Below are 18,846 nucleotides of genomic sequence, written 5' to 3'. Positions count from 1 at the left end.
ATGTAGTGAAATACCTTCGTTTTCATGAGTGGTATAGGATTGTTTCTTGACCATACTAGTGCTATTCTTTTTGGGGGGTATTTATGACATGATTTAATTTTTTAGCTTAGTTAAGATTTCATCGTGGGAACCGAACCACCTATTGCTTCTTCTCTCCCCAGAAAGTAGTGCAAGGAGAGAAATGTCATATTTAAGATGATACAGGAGAACTGGTTTGTGTAAGGTGATACATTTAGGAGTGAAGAAGTGATAAAATGATTGCTAAATGCATCTTAGTGCAGATAACTGATAAAGCAGGCACGCACTGGCAGGGGGCCCACTCAACATCTGTTCTTTATTCCTAAGCCTATCTTTAAAGGTGAACGTTAAATGCCTCAGACCTGTATTGGAATGACTTCTTGTAGGCGATACTCCTGGATGTATAATTTTCCATTTTACTGGGCGTCCATAATTAATGGCCTCTGCTGGAGTTTTATGAGTTCGTAGAGGTAGAATATCAACTGTTAATTAAAGGGATTATCCACTTTGAACATTTCCCTTTTTTTATTTAAGAAAGGGCCACAGATGAACAGCTGTGTACAGACTGTCCTAGGGCAGAGACCCCTCACCATCAGGTTTAAGGGTCAGATGGGAGCGAACCCTAAATCTCTGATGTAACCTAGCAAAAGTGTTCAGTTTTCCTGCAGCGCCACCACGGAATAAAGAAAAAGCTAAACAGTTCCTTTTAATAAATGGTTTCTCCTTGTAACTCCCAGTCCGCCGAAGACACAATTTGGGCTGTTCTGCTCAATTGCCCTTAGATAAGGATACTTGATATTTCTAAAGATCCCTCAGATATTACCTCCAATAAATGGTCTCTGCCATCTTGAATGCATTAGGTATGGTTGTGGCACCTGACTTCCGCCATGTACGGCTATTTTAGGGGAATGTTCACTCCATTTGGCAAGTTACCAATAACTAGTTGGACAAATGAAAGGGACTATGGCCCTGATTCTTCAAAACTTTTATGGCATAAAAAGCTAAAAAGTTGCAAAGTGGGTGGAGTAAGTGTGGGTTTGGGGTGTAGTGACCCCACTCTTCATATTCATGATGAGTTGTATCGTTCCCTGTGTCATAAATCGTACTCCATTTCTTGATTGGGATGAGATTTGTGGCAAGAGGGTATGAACTGGCATGCACCTCTATGTGCACCTCTTAATGAATGAGGTGCTTCGTATTGAGCCCTTCCCCCTCATTAAGACTAGCATTGAAAACATTGGTCTTGATTAGAGATGAGCGGACCCGTGGAAGTTCGGGTTCTGCTGGTCCAGCTGAACTATTTTAAAGTTCAATTTTGGACTCGGACGTGACCTGAACTTCATTTGAAGTCACTAATTGGACAGTTTGGGTCTCCGCCCACATGCAGTGAGCCATAAACAAAACACTTCCGGGGCAGGGGCGGGTTTACTTTTTTTCCATTTTTTTTTTGTTTGGTGCACACTACATCCAATCATGCTATTATTACCCCCAGTGCGAGCCAATTAAACACTGCAAGCAGCTCACACTGGGCCGAGCATTGAGCATACCCGAGCACAGTGATGTCCACTCGATTGGTTTGCATTCATAAAGCACTCAAACTCCAAAGTTTGTTTTCTTACCAAACTTCAGGTTTGCTCATCTCTAAACACAACACCTAACCAGACCAGCTAAGATAAAATATAGCTGGCAGAGGTGGAAGGATCTAGCCAGCATATATAGGAGGGGAGCAGATGTGATTGGCTTCCCCACAACATGTCATCAAAGGAGACTAATAAGCAGACCAGCAGAGATGAACTTTTGCTTGGCTCCCTATGAATTACCACTCTGCAGGTCAACGCCCGAGTTTGCCTGTGTTCTACGTAGTGCGAGCCACTGAAACACTGCAAGCGGCTCGCACTGGGCCAAGCACCAACTGAACACAGCAATGCTCGCGCAAGTGGTTTACTTTTGTAAAGCACCTGAACACTGAACCTGAACTTTGTTTTCTTGGAAAAGTCAGGTTCATTGATCTCTAGACTTGATGTGTCAGAGCCTAAAGGGTGCTTTACACGCTGCGACATCGCTAGCGATTGCTAGCAATGTCGAGCGCGATAGCACCCGCCCCCGTCGTTCTGCGACATTTGGAACATTATCGCTACGGCAGCGTCACACGCACATACCTTGTCAGCGACGTCGCTGTGACCGCCGAACAATCCCTCCCTCAAGGGGGAGGTGCGTTCGGCGTCATAGCGACGTCACTGCGGCATCACTAAGCGGCCGGCCAATAGAAGTGGAGGGGCGGAGATAAAGCGGGACATAACATCCCGCCCACCTCCTTCCTTCCGCATTGCCGGTGGACGCAGGTAAGGTGATGTTCATCGCTCCTGCGGTGTCACACATAGCGATGTGTGGTGCCGCAGGAACGACGAAGAACATCGTACCTGTGGCAGCAACGATATTAAGGAAAGGAGCGACGTTTCAACGATCACCGTTTTTAAACGATTTTGCGATCATTGATCGTCGCTCCTTGGTGTCACACGCTGCGATGGGGCTAACGACGCCTGATGTGCGTCACTAACGACGTGACCCTGACGATATATCATTAGCGATGTTGCAGCGTGTAAAGCACCCTTAAGACTCTAGGATCAGACTACACACGTTTTTATTTCGTGGTCTGTTACCATGGAGATGTATCTATATAGGAGCTCTAAAAACCGTACAGTAGGATATTTGTTTTTCCTATTTGTACATTTGCTCATTTTTAAGGTGTAATATAGCATACCTCCCAACTTTTAAAGAAGGAAAAGAGGGACAAAGTTTGCGTCGCGCGCAGCGGCAAATTTTTAGGCCACGCCCTTTAACCACACCCATTTCACAGTCACGCCCATATCCACTCCCCATCCACACCCATTCAGCATGGACACGCAGGCAGCCGGCGGGCCTCCAGCATGGACACGCAGGCAGCCGGCGGGCCTCCAGCATGGACACGCAGATGTGAAGCCCCTCCAGTGTTGTGTCGGTGCATTACCTTCAGGGACTCCACGCAGCTGGATCCTGTCACAGGTAGGAGATCTTCTATTTAGGATTGTCGTGACGCCACTCTCAGAATTGCGGTCAGTGGAGACCGCCACTGCAGATTAAGGGAGGCCTGGGGCTGATGGTGGGTGCAGTCAGTTGTAGTAGCCTCCTGAGAGTGAGGCAAGCCCCAGGACCCTGTGTAGGTGTGTAGAACCACAAGGCGCAGAATAACTCAACACAAGCAGAATGTCTTTCAGGGGTTTTACTCACTGTTGATGGCAGGGTGAGTAACCCGGGCGTAGCTGGGATGAACCAGGCTGGAACCAGGTATCCTTCAGGCTGACTGATGAGGGTGGCTACCGACTCGCCTTCCTTAGCCCTTCTGTGGTTTGTGGTAACCCCGACTTTTAGTCCCTATGGGGGTCACCCAGGGAAGTAACTGCTCCCCTCGTTTGTTTGCCGTTTGCTTGTCGCCTGGACCAGATCACTCCAGCTGCTTGCCTCCTGTGAACTATGGGCCCTAACTGTGGCTACGTGGCTGCGGCTTTTGTGGTGTTGTGGCGTGGGCTTTAAGGGCCCCACACCGGCAGGTTTAGCAAGGAAAGGTGGATCTATCCCCGCACCGGGATCTGCCGCCCGTTTGGGCCTGGTACTCCCTGACAGTCTCCTTACTTTCCACTACACTGCTCTCTCTCCAGCTGTGTGTGGTGTTCGGGCAGCACTCCCAGGTGACCGTTCTCCCCCGTCGGTAGTCACTGCGCGGACGCTGTTAGACTGTAACAGCTCCAGGGTCTGCTTCTGCTCTTCCTGGACTGCACACTAAACTGGCTCACTCGTGGGACTTGCACTGCTGCTCCTGTCTGAGCTCCACTGCCATGCTCCTCACTCCTCCACACTCTGCTTCAGACTCTTTACTCCTCCTTCTCTTTTCCCTTTGTGCCTGCCTACGTCACCTAGCAACCAGGCTCTCTACCACACCCCTTGAGTGGAGATGGAGGCTTCGCCCCCTCCACTCCTCAAGTGGAGGTGAAGGCTTTGCCCCCTCCTGGGATCCCCAGGGGTCCTCTCAAAGGTACATGTGTGAGACCTGATCACTATGCGCCTGTGTAGTCACACCTCGGTCAGCCTTCTGGATTACCTGTATTGTACTGTCCCCAGCATGGGTGCAGTACTCAGTGGTGTCTGACCAGGTCAGGGGCGCCACATTCCCCCTTAGTTATCACTAGCACGTCCTCGGACTGCAAGACAACATTTTAAAATGCATAAAACATTAAAACATCGTAAAACTTTTTTAAAACCACCAGGTACCATACATCACCACCCTCCACCCACAAGTCCGTTAACCCACCCAAAACCCTCTCACGTTGGCCGCGCCTTCAGCCACTTCTGGCAGGATGTAGAGGCGGCTTTCATGGGCTGGTGGTTTCAGGGTATACCTGGCCTGGTGGAGCCGCGCCTTCAGCCTCTTCTGGCAGGATGTAGAGGCGGCCTCCACAGTTGGTGCTGACCAGGTACCCTCTTTGTGGTGGAGAGCCAGGCCCCATAAACAGGCATGCTCCCTGGTTGCAGGCGAGCCAAGGCCCCATAAACGGACGTGCTCCCTGGTTGCAGGTGAGCCAAGCCCCTAAACAGGCTGGCTCTGGTGGTGGTACCTCTGAGGTAACTATTTACACTGCGAGAGTTTGTGGCTATAGCCAGTTCATAGCCTTAAGGTTTATGGGTTTCTCACATTAGTTCATGTGGGCACATGCTTAAACTTATAAACGTTGCAAACTGGTCAAAACTGTAACTGGCTGTACTTCTTTCTTTACTTTACATAGATTCCTCCTTACCAGGGCTTGGGCCTGTAGGGCTGCGGCACCTGTTGTTTTCTTCATTTCTCTCATCATCGGAGGTAGTCTCATCAGTGGGTCCTTTATCTTTCCTTTCTTCTTCTGTATCTGTTTCTTTTTCTTGTGGTATGGAGACAACTGGGTTGCTATAGGAATCTCTGGTACATGGCGTAACGTCAAGTGCATACCATCCTCTTTCTCCCTGATGCATTGTGAATTCCACTGTATCTCCCATCTGTAAGTTCCTTCCCGGATGTCCTCTGGGCAAATGGGCTCTAACATCCCTTCTATTCACAAATATGCCTTCTTTTATACCAGGAGCTACTATGAAACCATATCCACTCTTCAAACTGAAATCTTCTACTACACCACGACAAAGTGGACCTCTAACCTGGGATTTGGCCCTTCTCAGGAACCGTTTCTCTTCCAAGTCTCTGGCCATGACTTCGTCTTTCTGCTCTGGAGACTGCGGTGCAGGGGAAAGCTTGGTTCTGCTACGGCGCCGTGTCCTACGGGCTGGGTTCTGCTGGGTTGTTACTTCACTGCCTGCAGGCTCCCAGGTGAGGTTTCTGGACAAATCTTCCTCTTCATCCCAGCGGGAATACGGCAGCATCTCTGGCTCTGGGCATGGATCCACTGCTGATGGCTCCGGGGTCAGCTTCTCAGCTTCCTGGCCTCCTCTCCCCCTTAGTTCTTCGGAGCACTCCTGTTGTGGCAGCGCCGGGGATGGGTGGTCATCAGCAGGCCCGGGCTGGGGACTCTTTGGCGTGGTTGCTGCAGAAGTCGCCTTGGGGGTGTGCGGAGGGAGCAGATACCGATCCACCATCTCTTGTGGGAACTGGGCCTCTAGGTCAGCCTTCAGCTTCCAGTATTCGGGGTCCTCTCCTATCAGGGACTTCCTAGCAGGGACTTCCTTAGACTGGGGAGCGGTGTCTGCTCTGGCCTTGCAGGCCGGGGTAAACAGTGGTACATTCTTGTCTTGGCGGGCCGCGCCTGACATGGCGGCGGCCTGGTCTTGGCGGGCCGCGCCTGACATGGCGGCGGCTTGGTCTTGGCGGGCTGCACCTGGCGTGGCGGCGGCCTGGATCAGCGTTGCAGTTTCAATCAGGGTCGCAGCTGGAGTCTTAGCGGGCGTCGCTGCTATGGCCGGTTCTTGGCGGGCCGGGCAGGGCATCGCTGCGGCGGCCTGGATTGGCGTCGCAGCTGCGATGGGATCTATGCAGGCTGGGCTGGGCGTCGCTGCAGCGATCGGAGCTTGGCGGGCCGCACCTGGCGTGGCTGCGGCCTGGTCCAGCACCTCACTTGCGGCGCGGACGGGCGTCGCTGCTGCGGTGGGGTCTTGGCGGGCCGGGCTGGGCGCTTCTGCGGCCTGGACTTGGCGGGCCGCGCTGGGCGCTTCTGCGGCCTGGTTCAGCGTCGCCGCGCCGGGCATCTCTCCTGGGACTGCGGGCATGGCAGCAGGGGTCGGGGCACTCGCGCTGGCAGGGGCAACACCGGACTCACCCATCAGTAGCATCATCGGGGTCGGAGTCGTCGCCGCTCGGTCTGGCACTCGTCGCGCAGCTTTTTCCTCATAGGCCTTCACCGCGGCAGCCATCTCCAGAAGCTCCATGCGTTCCTCTCTGATCTGCTCCACGACCCGGGTCTCCAGTCGGTCGCAGAACTGGGCAAGCTCCCGATACCACCAGGCAGCGGAGCCTGGTTCTGGGTTTCTGCGTTCAGACGCCATTTCCTCTGCGCCTTCTTCTGCACGATTTCCCAGCAGTGGACTCGTCGCTGCCTCCAGTTGCAGGCTCTTCAGTTTCTGCTCTGCCTCTTCCAGCAGCAGGCTTCTGGCTCCCTTTCTGTCCCGACGTCTCTGAACGCCTCCGCTCTCATCACTTGCGAGGTCAGGACTCTGCAGGGGATCTCTGGGTAGCCACACCTCTTCGTGGGCGGTAACTTCTCCCAGCGCGGGCTGCTGTTGTTTTTCAGCGCGCTTTTCATGGTGGCAATATGGCGGCGCTTCCAATTTTTCAAGCGGACCGCCCAGGCACATGGTCACCTGTCTGAACAGGTCTAGTCCTTATCCTGTTCGTGACGCCAGATGTGAAGCCCCTCCAGTGTTGTGTCGGTGCATTACCTTCAGGGACTCCACGCAGCTGGATCCTGTCACAGGTAGGAGATCTTCTATTTAGGATTGTCGTGACGCCACTCTCAGAATTGCGGTCAGTGGAGACCGCCACTGCAGATTAAGGGAGGCCTGGGGCTGATGGTGGGTGCAGTCAGTTGTAGTAGCCTCCTGAGAGTGAGGCAAGCCCCAGGACCCTGTGTAGGTGTGTAGAACCACAAGGCGCAGAATAACTCAACACAAGCAGAATGTCTTTCAGGGGTTTTACTCACTGTTGATGGCAGGGTGAGTAACCCGGGCGTAGCTGGGATGAACCAGGCTGGAACCAGGTATCCTTCAGGCTGACTGATGAGGGTGGCTACCGACTCGCCTTCCTTAGCCCTTCTGTGGTTTGTGGTAACCCCGACTTTTAGTCCCTATGGGGGTCACCCAGGGAAGTAACTGCTCCCCTCGTTTGTTTGCCGTTTGCTTGTCGCCTGGACCAGATCACTCCAGCTGCTTGCCTCCTGTGAACTATGGGCCCTAACTGTGGCTACGTGGCTGCGGCTTTTGTGGTGTTGTGGCGTGGGCTTTAAGGGCCCCACACCGGCAGGTTTAGCAAGGAAAGGTGGATCTATCCCCGCACCGGGATCTGCCGCCCGTTTGGGCCTGGTACTCCCTGACAGTCTCCTTACTTTCCACTACACTGCTCTCTCTCCAGCTGTGTGTGGTGTTCGGGCAGCACTCCCAGGTGACCGTTCTCCCCCGTCGGTAGTCACTGCGCGGACGCTGTTAGACTGTAACAGCTCCAGGGTCTGCTTCTGCTCTTCCTGGACTGCACACTAAACTGGCTCACTCGTGGGACTTGCACTGCTGCTCCTGTCTGAGCTCCACTGCCATGCTCCTCACTCCTCCACACTCTGCTTCAGACTCTTTACTCCTCCTTCTCTTTTCCCTTTGTGCCTGCCTACGTCACCTAGCAACCAGGCTCTCTACCACACCCCTTGAGTGGAGATGGAGGCTTCGCCCCCTCCACTCCTCAAGTGGAGGTGAAGGCTTTGCCCCCTCCTGGGATCCCCAGGGGTCCTCTCAAAGGTACATGTGTGAGACCTGATCACTATGCGCCTGTGTAGTCACACCTCGGTCAGCCTTCTGGATTACCTGTATTATACTGTCCCCAGCATGGGTGCAGTACTCAGTGGTGTCTGACCAGGTCAGGGGCGCCACACAGGCAGCCGGCGGGCCTCCAGCATGGACATGCAGACAGCCGGCGGGCCTCCAGCATGGACACGCAGGCAGCCGGCGGGCCTCCAGCATGGACACGCAGGCAGCCGGCGGGCCTCCAGCATGGACACGCAGGCAGCCGGCGGGCCTCCAGCACGGAGAGGCAGGCAGCCGGCAGGCCCCAAGCACGGAGACGCAGGCAGCCGGCGGGCCTCCAGCACTGAGACGCAGGCAGCCACAGTGAGGCTGCCTGCGTCTGCGTCACAAGGAACAAACAATTTTAAAGTTACTATATGAAAAAACGGTACAGTACTTACAAACTTACAAAAAAAGATGAAAAGGCAGAAAGACACACAAGGGAAAAATATTACAAAAATAAAAGGGAAAAAATAAGGAAATGTCATATGGATTATGAGACCTTCTGGAAGAGAAATTGCTGCAGAAATTTGGCCAGATCTACAATTCTCTGTTCTCTCACCAAGTCTGATAATACATTTGCATGAGAGATTTTAAAGAGGCTGTCCACTACTTAAACATTGATCACCTATCTCTAAAAGTGAGCTCCACAAGGTCCAGGAACCTATAGAAGGGACCCCGTAAGGATGGCTGTAGTGGGAAACTGAACAGGCAGAGATGGCCTCGTCGGCACAACCGGCGAGGAAAGACTGGACATGAGAGCTGACCCTGTGGACCACAGGGGTCGGTGAGCAAGGGATTCTGTCTAATAGTATGGACACGCTGGGTAACACCACCTAGAAATATTGAAAAAAATACAAATTCCTGTAGGAGAAAAGGATCCACTTTCCTGATGATCAGGAGCTGGTTCCTGCAGGGGAAAAGCTGTTGGTACCTTGTCAGTAGCCTGCAAAGGACATGATCTAATCCAATCTCTGTAAGAAAGAATGTAAGCACCGGCCAACAGACACGAAAACTGAAGTGATGCCATGCTCGAGGCCACTCGGACCGCACGGTGATCAGTTATGTGATTCATGCTAGAAGGTAGGTTTGAAACAATAGGTAGTAGGTGGTGGTCTGACTCACTGGATCGTGAAGGAATAGCTAGGAGAGGTCAGAGCACTAAGGGTACCTTCACACTTTAGCGATGCAGCAGCGACCCGACCAGCGATCTGACCTGGTCAGGATCGCTGCTGCATCGCTACATGGTCGCTAGTGAGCTGTCAAACAGGCAGATCTCACCAGCGACCAGTGACCAGCCCCCAGCCAGCAGCGACGTGCAAGCGACGCTGCGCTTGCACGGAGCCGGCGTCTGGAAGCTGCGGACACTGGTAACTAAGGTAAACATCGGGTATGGTTACCCGATGTTTACCTTAGTTACCAGCTCACACCGCTTAACTTAGCGGGCCTCCAGCACGGAGACGCAGGCAGCCACAGTGAGGCGGCCGGTCGCCCGCACAGTGAGGCGGCCGGTCGCCTTCACAGACAGGCGGCCGGCCGCCCGCCTTCACAGACAGAGAGGCGGCTGTCCACCGCAGAGACAGACGGCCGTCCGCCCGCAGAGAGGGGGTAGGGGGGGTTCAGTGTACATACCTTAGCAGCAGCATAGAGCAGACAGAGACTAGTTTCGGGCAGCGCGCTCCTCTCTGTTATGCCACGTCACGTGTTAGGATGGTAGGAGGGAAAAGCAGTGAGGCGGGGAGAGAGTGGGTGGGCGGAGCCCGGGAGACGGCCTTCCCGCCCGTGGCAACGGGGCAAACAATGTAAAGCGTGATAGTCCCGCTGTATTCGGGACGGTTGGGAGGTATGAATATAGCAATAACACGTTTTACTTTGTATGCTTTTAGATGTATACCGTAATTACGGTAATTGTATTACTGCCTAATTTGCCTTAAAGCACATACTTTCTTTACTAAATTAACTATTTCTGGATGTACAGAGGTGAAAAGCGATTACTCAGTTTTTATTATGTAACTCTAAGCTGACAAATATGTTTTCCTAGTACAAGCTGGCTGTCAGCACTAGTGCGGCTCTGATTATATTTCAGTCACTAGAGGAATGTGCGGCATTCTGGCCGTAATACACGTGAAATCAGCTCCATCTCATGGTACTGCTCACATTTCAAAAAGAAAACGGGCTTGTAAAAAGCGCCAACTTGTAATGATAACACAACCACAGATCTGTCAGCAGTGCGATAGAGGGATTACAGCGGTAAACTTTTATCAGGATATTTATGCCAGTTTTCTTACGTGAACACATGGCGTTTAGCTTGGGAAGCTCAGTCTGTACCAATCGCCATTACTTGCGACTAGTGATGGGCAAGTGTTCTTAGTACTACTCGTCGTTACTCTATATCATTAGGGTACTCGATCGAGTAACGTGCAATGCCGAGTATCACGCGGTGCTCGAGTGCTTGAGTTACCATTCCGCAGCTTCTTCCAATGATTAGATCCGTGGCACTGAAGCCAGAGATTTCCCCAGCTGAGCGCAGTGACGTCTCTCTCAGTTGGACCTTTTAGAGAACTCGCGAGTTACTTCTCTCTCTTTCTCTCTCTCACCGACCTCACGGGAGCCCCCCCAGACCTAATGGTAGGGTTTACCAGAAAAATGCTGTTGTTTTCCATTGAATTCCAACATGCTCCTTACTCAAGACGAGCACCCAACCATTCCAAAATGCTCAAGACCCCAAGAATTTTAGTGCTCACCCATCACTGCTTGCAACATCTAGGTGGTTACATAGAAAATGGGTGCTCCTTCATTGCTTCACTTCCGCAATGCAATACATGGATACAGATTAATGTCAGCAGGTTTACAGAAGCTGAAGACAGCATGCTGTAAGGGTTAAAACATAGGATTCAGTGATGCCTGTCTTGTCACAGTCCGATCTCTTGTTTATTTGCCACTTTTGTTTAATCAGAAGGGCCCTTATCATTGCAGGACTACAAAGTCATGTGCACAGCAGTATGACACGCCTCCTCCTCTGGTTTACACCTCACTATAAATGTTCAATATCTATAGAAAGCCTGCTGAGGGCAGGGAAGGTCTCACAGCTCTGCTACATGGCTAAATCTAAACATTATGATTGTTTCAAAACAGCTGCACCCAGTAATTTAAGTTATACATCATTGGATTCAGAGTCTCTTTGCCTACATCTTTCTGCTCTCAAATGAGGTAACAAAAACCTGCTGACAGATTCCCCTTAAAGGCCCATACACCTTTCATTATTGTACAGGGACAGAGGCAATTATTATTCATGTCAGTATAAGGCTACGTTCACATGTTCAGTATTTGGTCAGTATATTTCCTCTGTATTTGAAAGCCAAAACCAGAAGTGCAGAAGTGGTGCTCATGTTTCTTTTGTACTTAACTTCTGATTGTAACACTCCTGATTTTGGCTACAAATTCTGAGGTAAAAAAACTCACCAAAATGCTGAACTTGTGAATGTCACTTTATTCTGACACAATGCACTGTAATACAGAAGCGTTGCACTGTATTATGGAAATTGTTAGGCTCATTCATGTTCAAATCCTTTAGTGGGACTAGAAAAACACATTGAAAAAATTATCATCCATGAAATAAAATCAAACATTTACAGGAAAATCTAGGGACACGCTGTCAGGACAAGATGGAGAGTAAGATTTCTCCATTGCCTCCATTATGTGATTGCGCACAAATCAGACTGCACTCGGATGTCATCTGAGTGCAGTCTGATGAATTCCACGCTCCCATAGATTTGAATGGGTGCATCTCGTCCAATTTGCGATTATTTTTTCTTCATTACTAATTCTGTCAGTAAAAATAAAAATTGAGAATCATCACTGCTCCTTTAAATAACATTGGTCCGAGTGCTATTCAATAAAAAAATAGGATAGGACTTGTCAGATGTATATGGCAGTGTAAGCTGCTGCAATTAATTATAGTATCTCATGTCAAGCTAAAGGCCCCGTTACACGCAACATCGCTAACGAGATGTCGCTGGGGTCACAGAATTCGTGACGCACATCCGGCCTCGTTAGCGACGCCGTTGCGTGTGACACGTACGAGCGACAGCTAACGATCAGAAATACTCAGCAAATCGTTGATTGTTGACACGTCATTCATTTTCAAAATATCGTTGCTCGTTCTGGACGCAGGTTGCTCGTCGTTCCTGAGGCAGCACACATCGCTACGTGTGAGACCCCGGGAACAAAGAACAACAGCGTACCTGCGTCCTCCGGCAACGAGGTGGGCATGACTTTCATGCGGCTGCTCTCCACCCCTCTGCTTATATTGGTGGCCCGCTGTGTGACGTCGCTGTGACGCCGCACAAACCTCCCCCTTGGAAAAGAGGCTGTTCGCCGCCCACAGCGACGTCGCTAGGAAGGTAAGTACGTGTGACGGGTACTAGTGATATTGTTCGCCACGGGCAGCGATTTGCTAGTGATGCACAAACGATGGGGGCAGGTGCAATTGCTAGCGACATCGCTAGCAATGTCGCAGCGTGCAAAGTGGCCTTTAGACGTAACAATTTATTTTTGCACAGGTGTGTGTTGCATGTTTTAACCACTAGTGTGGAATGCACCAAAATTTGACACTTTGTATGCCCGAAAACTGTTGTAAATTAAGTGACTATAGATGTAATAAAAGGGGTCCTCTAATCAAAGCTCGTATTATCCAGATCAGAATTCAACAGTCAAACTGGACCAAAAACGATTATATTTTTCTTGTGCTTGGATATCTGAATGAGGCATTACAAGGATAGCTAATGTCACTCTGTATTGCGTTCTCACTCTTGTAGCTTCACACTAGATTATATGTAAGATCCAGTGGTGTAAGAGTTTGATGGGCCCTGGTTCCCCACCCCCCGTCCCTGCACCCCTCGGGGTACAGGATAATTACGCTGAAACCTGGCTCTTTCCCTAAGCGCCGATATCCCGATATAATATCTGATATTGTAATGCATCTCATAGTCCTTCATATATTATAATTAGTGATGAGCGAGTACCAAAAAGCTCGGGTGCTCGAGGCTCGGGCCGAGCATCCCAAGATACTCGTGTACTCGGCCCGAGCACCGAGCCCAATGTTATCCTATGGGAGACCCGAGTATTTTTGTGAAATCACTCCCGGCAGCATGTAGAAACCAGAAAACTGTAAATTAAAAAAAAAAACGTGCGTGTGTGTGTAAGCGTGCATATATATATACACGCGGAGTGGAGTGCGGGAGGGGCCGTAGCCGAGCGGGGAAGTGTCGGGCTAAAGGCACGGTCACGCTGTGCGGGCTGGCCAATCACTGCAATTCCACAACAGGGCTGTGGCATTGCAGTGGTCTGCCAGCCAATCCCTGCATAAGGGATGGCTGTAAAAAGAGCGCCAACATGAAGACCACGAGTACAGCACGAGTATCGCGAGATTACTCGGTCCCCGCCGAGTAGCCCGAGTACATTGATACTCGTGCGAGTACCGAGTAGTAACAAGCATACTCGCTCATCACTAATTATAATGCACCCCCCATAGTTATCAATATATTATAATGTATCCCCATAGTCCTCCATACATTATAATACACTCCCCATAGTCCTCCATGTATTAAAATGCACCCCCCATAGTCCTGCATATAGTTTAATGCACCCCCATAGTCCTCCATGCATTATAATGCAGCCTCCATAGTCCTTCATATTATATAATGCAGCCCCCATAGACCTCCATATATTATAGTGCACCTCCATAGTCCTCCATGTATTATAATGCACACCCCATATTCCTCCATATAGTATTAGGTAGCCCCCATATAGTATTAGGCACTCCCACATAGTATTATGCAGCCCCCATATACCATTATGCAGCCCCCATGTAGTAGCATACAACCCCGATCTTAATGCACCCCCATAGCCCTCTGATCACCGTAATTATATACATACATACTCACTTCTCCTCGTTCGCCTGCTGCTCGGGTCTCCTCAGCGTCTCCACTGTTCTGCTGATCTGCACAACTCAGCACAGCGAGCAGTTGTGACGTCATCACGCTTCGCTGTGCTGACACGTCAGAGCACAGACACAGCGGGAGAATGATGAGAGAGGGAGCACACCGCTAACTCTCTCATCATTGCTTTCAGTTGTATCGGCATCTGCAATGCAATGCCTGGTAAGATCAGTCAATAACCTCCCCATTGTACAGTCTAAGCTAAATGTGGACGTTATTGTTGGATCACTGAGTTTAATTGTATTGTTTGGGGCCTTCCTGTGACTATCTTTTGTTTAACAATGGCATTTAGTAATGTTTCTCTTCTTTGTCACATAAAATAATCGTCTTCTGATTCTCTCCAATTAGAATCAACAGTGTTTATACCTGAAGCCAAATACAAAATAGAAGAGGATATTGGTGAGCTGTTCATACCGGTCCAGAGAAGTGGAGATGTCAATCAGGAGTTGATGGTTATATGTTTTACACAGCAAGGTAAGACTCCTTTTGTATGTTATGTCATTTGTACAGGCTCCTGACCCTGGCTTTCTCCCCTGGCTACTCTTCTGCCTGCTCCTTGTGTTTATACTTAGTTTACTGGTACCTGACCTCCGGCTTGTCTGATGACCTCTCTCCTGTCTGCCCCCTGTGTCTCTTCTTGCACTCTCGGTTCTGACCCCGGCCTGCCTGACTTCCCTCAGCCTCTAGGTATCCCCAGTGCCACCTAGTGTCCTGCCTGATTACTGCATCTCTCACTCGTCTGTGAAAGGAATATTATAAAGGCTTCCTGATAAAGTATCATCTCATTTTACGGCCTACAGTAAACCTGAACTTTGTCACTAGTTAATGGCTGGAAGACACATTTGTTCTAAAATTGGGACTAAGGGTTTTCCCATGAAAAAAGTTCATTTCAAAGTTGATTTTAATTAATAGATCTTAGAATAATAATAATGTCCATAATTAGATGTGTTTAAAAAAAATGTTCCCATGCTGAGATAATCTTATATATGTGCCCCTGCTATGTACTGTGTAATGGCCGTGTCTGACCGTACAGGGACATGGTCTGATCAAACCACAGCTCCTGGGCTGAGAGGACCCAAAACAGTATAAAGACATTGCAACACGGGATCATAGCTGATTTTTTTCTTTTTTTTAGGTAAAGTATTTTATTTCCTTGCCTGTTTTTTAAAAATATTTTACCTCATAGAAATAATAATAATAATAATAATAATAATAAAAAACAGTTTTAGTTCTTCCCTGGCCCAAGAGCTGTGGTATGATCAGACCAGGTCCCTGTACGGTCAGACACGGCCATTACACAGTATATACCAGGGGCACATATGTAAGATTATATCAGCACAGGAACATTTTTTTTAAATACATCTGCTGCTCCCTTTGAAACATTAAATTATCACTGTCATAACAACAAAATTTGCAAAGATCAATAGTACGAATATGAGAAACTTTGTAAGTTGCTTCTTTCTCCACTTATAAGCCATTTTCCCTTTCCCTGCCTCCTGAACTCACCATGTCACTATCATTCCAACAAAATTGGAATGATAGTACGATGATGAGAAACTTTTTAATTTGCTTCTTTCTCCAATTATGAGCTACTTTTCCCCCTTCCCCTGCCACCTAAACTTACCACATCACTGTCATGCCAACAAAATTTGCATTAATCAGTAGTACACCCAAATATGAGAACTTTGTAATTTGCCTCTTTCTCCACTTATGAGCCACTTTTCCTCTTCTCTGCCTTGTGTACAGTCATGGCCAAAAGTTTTGAGAATGCTATAAATATTAATTTTTACAAAGTCTACTGCTTAAGTTTTTCTAATGGCAATTTGCATATACTCCAGAATGTCATAAAGAGTGATCAGCTTAGCAGCAATTACTTGCAAAATCAATATTGGCTAAGAAAATGAACTTCAACCCCCAAAACACATTTCAACATCATTGCATTCCTGCCTTAAAAGGAGCAGCTAACATTGTTTTAGTGATTGTTCCATTAACACAGGTGTGGGTGTTGATGAGGACAGGGCTGGCGAACAATCAGTCATGATTAAGTAAGAATGACACCACTGGACATTTTAAAAGGAGGCTGGTGCTTGGTATCATTGTTTCTCTTCAGTTAACCATGGTTATCTCTAAAGAAACACGTGCAGCCATCATTGCTCTGCACAAAAATGGCCTAACAGGGAAGAGTATCGCAGCTACAAAGATTGCACCTCAGTCAATAATCTATCGCATCATCAAGAACTTCAAGGAGAGAGCTTCCATTGTTGCCAAAAAGGCTCCAGGGCGCCCAAGAAGGACCAGCAAACGCCAGGACCGTATCTTAAAACTGTTTCAGCTGTGGGATCGGACTACCAGCAGTGCCGAGCTAGATCAGCAATGGCAGCAGGCTGGTGTGAGTGCTTCTGCATGCACTGTGAGGCGGAGACTCTTTGAGCAAGGCCTGGTTTCAAGCAGGACAGCAAAGAAGCCACTGCTCTCCAGAAAAAACATTAGGGACTGACTGATATTCTGCAAAAGGTACAGGGAGGGGACTGCTGAGGACTGGGGTAAAGTCATTTTCTCAGATGAATCCCCTTTTCGATTGTTTGGGACATCTGGAAAACAGCTTATTAGGAGAAGAAGAGGTGAGCGCTACCACCAGTCTTGTCTCATGCCAACTGTTACGCATCCTGAAACGATTCATGTGTGGGGTTGCTTCTCAGCCAAGGCAATCGGCTCACTCACAGTCTTGCCTAAAAACACAGCCATGAATAAAGAATGGTACCAGAATGTCCTCCAATAGCAACTTCTCCCAACTGTCCAAGAGCAGTTTGGCGCCCAACAATGCCTTTTCCAGCATGATGGAGCACCTTGCCATAAAGCAAAGGTGATCACTAAATGGCTCATGGAACAAAACATAGAGATTTTGGGTCCATCGCCTGGAAACTCCCCAGATCTTAATCCCATTGAGAACTTGTGGGCAATCGTCAAGAGATGGGTGGACAAACAAAAACCAACAAATTCTGGCAAAATGCAAGCATTGCTTATGCAAGAATGGACAGCTATCAGTCAGGATTTGGTCCAGAAGTTGATTGAGAGCATGCCAGGGAGAATTGCAGAGGTCCTGAAGAAGAAGGGTCAACACTGCAAATACTGACTTGCTGCATTAACTCATTCTAGCTGTCAATATAACCTTTTGGTACTCATAATATGATTGCAATTATATTTCTGTATGTGATGTAAACATCAGACAAACACAATTAAAAACCAGAGGGCAGCAGATCATGTGAAAATATAATTTTGGTGTCATTCTCAAAACTTTTGGCCATGACTATACTCACCATCCACTCTGAAATAAATCCTTGTTCAAAGCAAAACGATGTGCCAACACACAGAAACATTAGGTTAACCTCCTATTGTACTCCATGGAGAGAGGAGACATTAGGATCACCAGGCAGATTTGTTGCAGCTTCTTACAAATTTATTTCACTTCATCCCTGGATTCACAGCATCAGAGCTCAGTAGGGCTGTATAATGTTCTCCATAGTGCAGCTGCTTCTGAACATGTGCTATAAACAGACAGGAGAGCAAGAATCCCTGATGTCTGGATGTGCAGTGTATGGGAGACATTATACCAGCTAATTTCCACTCACTAGCTCAGAAAAAAATGAAAATTATAGATACAGCTGCAGTGAAAAATGGCAGAAACAAGTCATAAAATGTGTAGAAATAGGGTTATTGCAGCAACAACAGTATCTACAGTTGAAACTAAAAGTTTATATACACATCTGCATGTTTTTCTCACTATCTGACATGAAATTAGAATAAATCTTTCTTGTTTTAGGTCAATAAGGAACCAAAATTATTTATATTTGCCAAATGCCAGAATAATGAGAGAGAATGTTTAAGGCATTTTTATTACTTTCTGCAAAGTCAAAAGTTTACATACAGTAAGAGTACTATTCCTTTAAACAATATTGGACAACCCATATGATGATGTCATGTCTTTGGAAGCTTCTGATAGGTTTATTGGCAACATGTGAGTTAATTAGAGACACACCTGTGGATGTATTTTAATGCACACCTGAAACACACTGCTTCTTTGTGTAGCATCATGGGAAAGTCAAAAGAAATCAGCCAAGATCTCAGGAAGAGAATTGTGGACTTGCAGAAGTCTGGTTCATTGTTGGGTGCAATTTCCAGACACCTGAAGGTGCCTCATTCATCTGTACAAATAATTATATGCAAATAAAAACAAGATGGGAATGTCCAGCGATCATACCGCTCAGGAAGGAGACAGGTTCTGTGTACCAGAGATGAACGTGCTTTGGTCAGACATGTGCATATCAACCCAAGAACAAAATTTTTGAAGATGTTGGCGGAAGCTGGAAAGATTGTGTCATTATCCAAAGTGAAATCAGTACTGTATTAACATGGGCTGAAAGGCGACTCTGCCAGGAAGAAGCCATTACTCCAAAGAAACAAAAAAAGTCAGATTATATTTGCAAATGCATGCTGGAACAAAGATCTTTATTTCTGGAGACATGTCCTGTGGTCTGACAAAACTAAAATTTAACTTTTTGCCCATAATGACCATGATGACCATCATTACGTTTGGAGGAAAAAGGGAGAAGCTTTGAAGCCTAAGAACATCATCCCAACTGTGAATCACGGGGGTGGCAGCATCATGTTGTGGGGTTGTTTTGCTACAGGAGGGACTGGTGCCCTTCATAAAATAGATGGCATCATGAAAGAAGATTACGTGGCAATACTGAAACAACATCTCAAGACATCA

General features: G+C 48.2%; 1 protein-coding gene across 1 annotated transcript in view; it reads left to right on the top strand.

Moving 5' to 3' along the window:
- Nucleotides 1–18,846, top strand: part of FREM2 (FRAS1 related extracellular matrix 2) — a 374,871-nt gene that overhangs the window by 207,199 nt on the left and 148,826 nt on the right. Inside the window, exon 5 of the mRNA XM_075337311.1 lies at nucleotides 14,424–14,549. Coding sequence (XP_075193426.1) covers nucleotides 14,424–14,549 — 126 coding nt within the window. The remainder of the gene's footprint in view (nucleotides 1–14,423; nucleotides 14,550–18,846) is intronic.

This window comes from Anomaloglossus baeobatrachus, chromosome 2, assembly GCF_048569485.1.
Source record: "Anomaloglossus baeobatrachus isolate aAnoBae1 chromosome 2, aAnoBae1.hap1, whole genome shotgun sequence".
Taxonomy (NCBI): domain Eukaryota; kingdom Metazoa; phylum Chordata; class Amphibia; order Anura; family Aromobatidae; genus Anomaloglossus; species Anomaloglossus baeobatrachus.
This window is presented reverse-complemented; position numbering and strand designations above follow the sequence as displayed.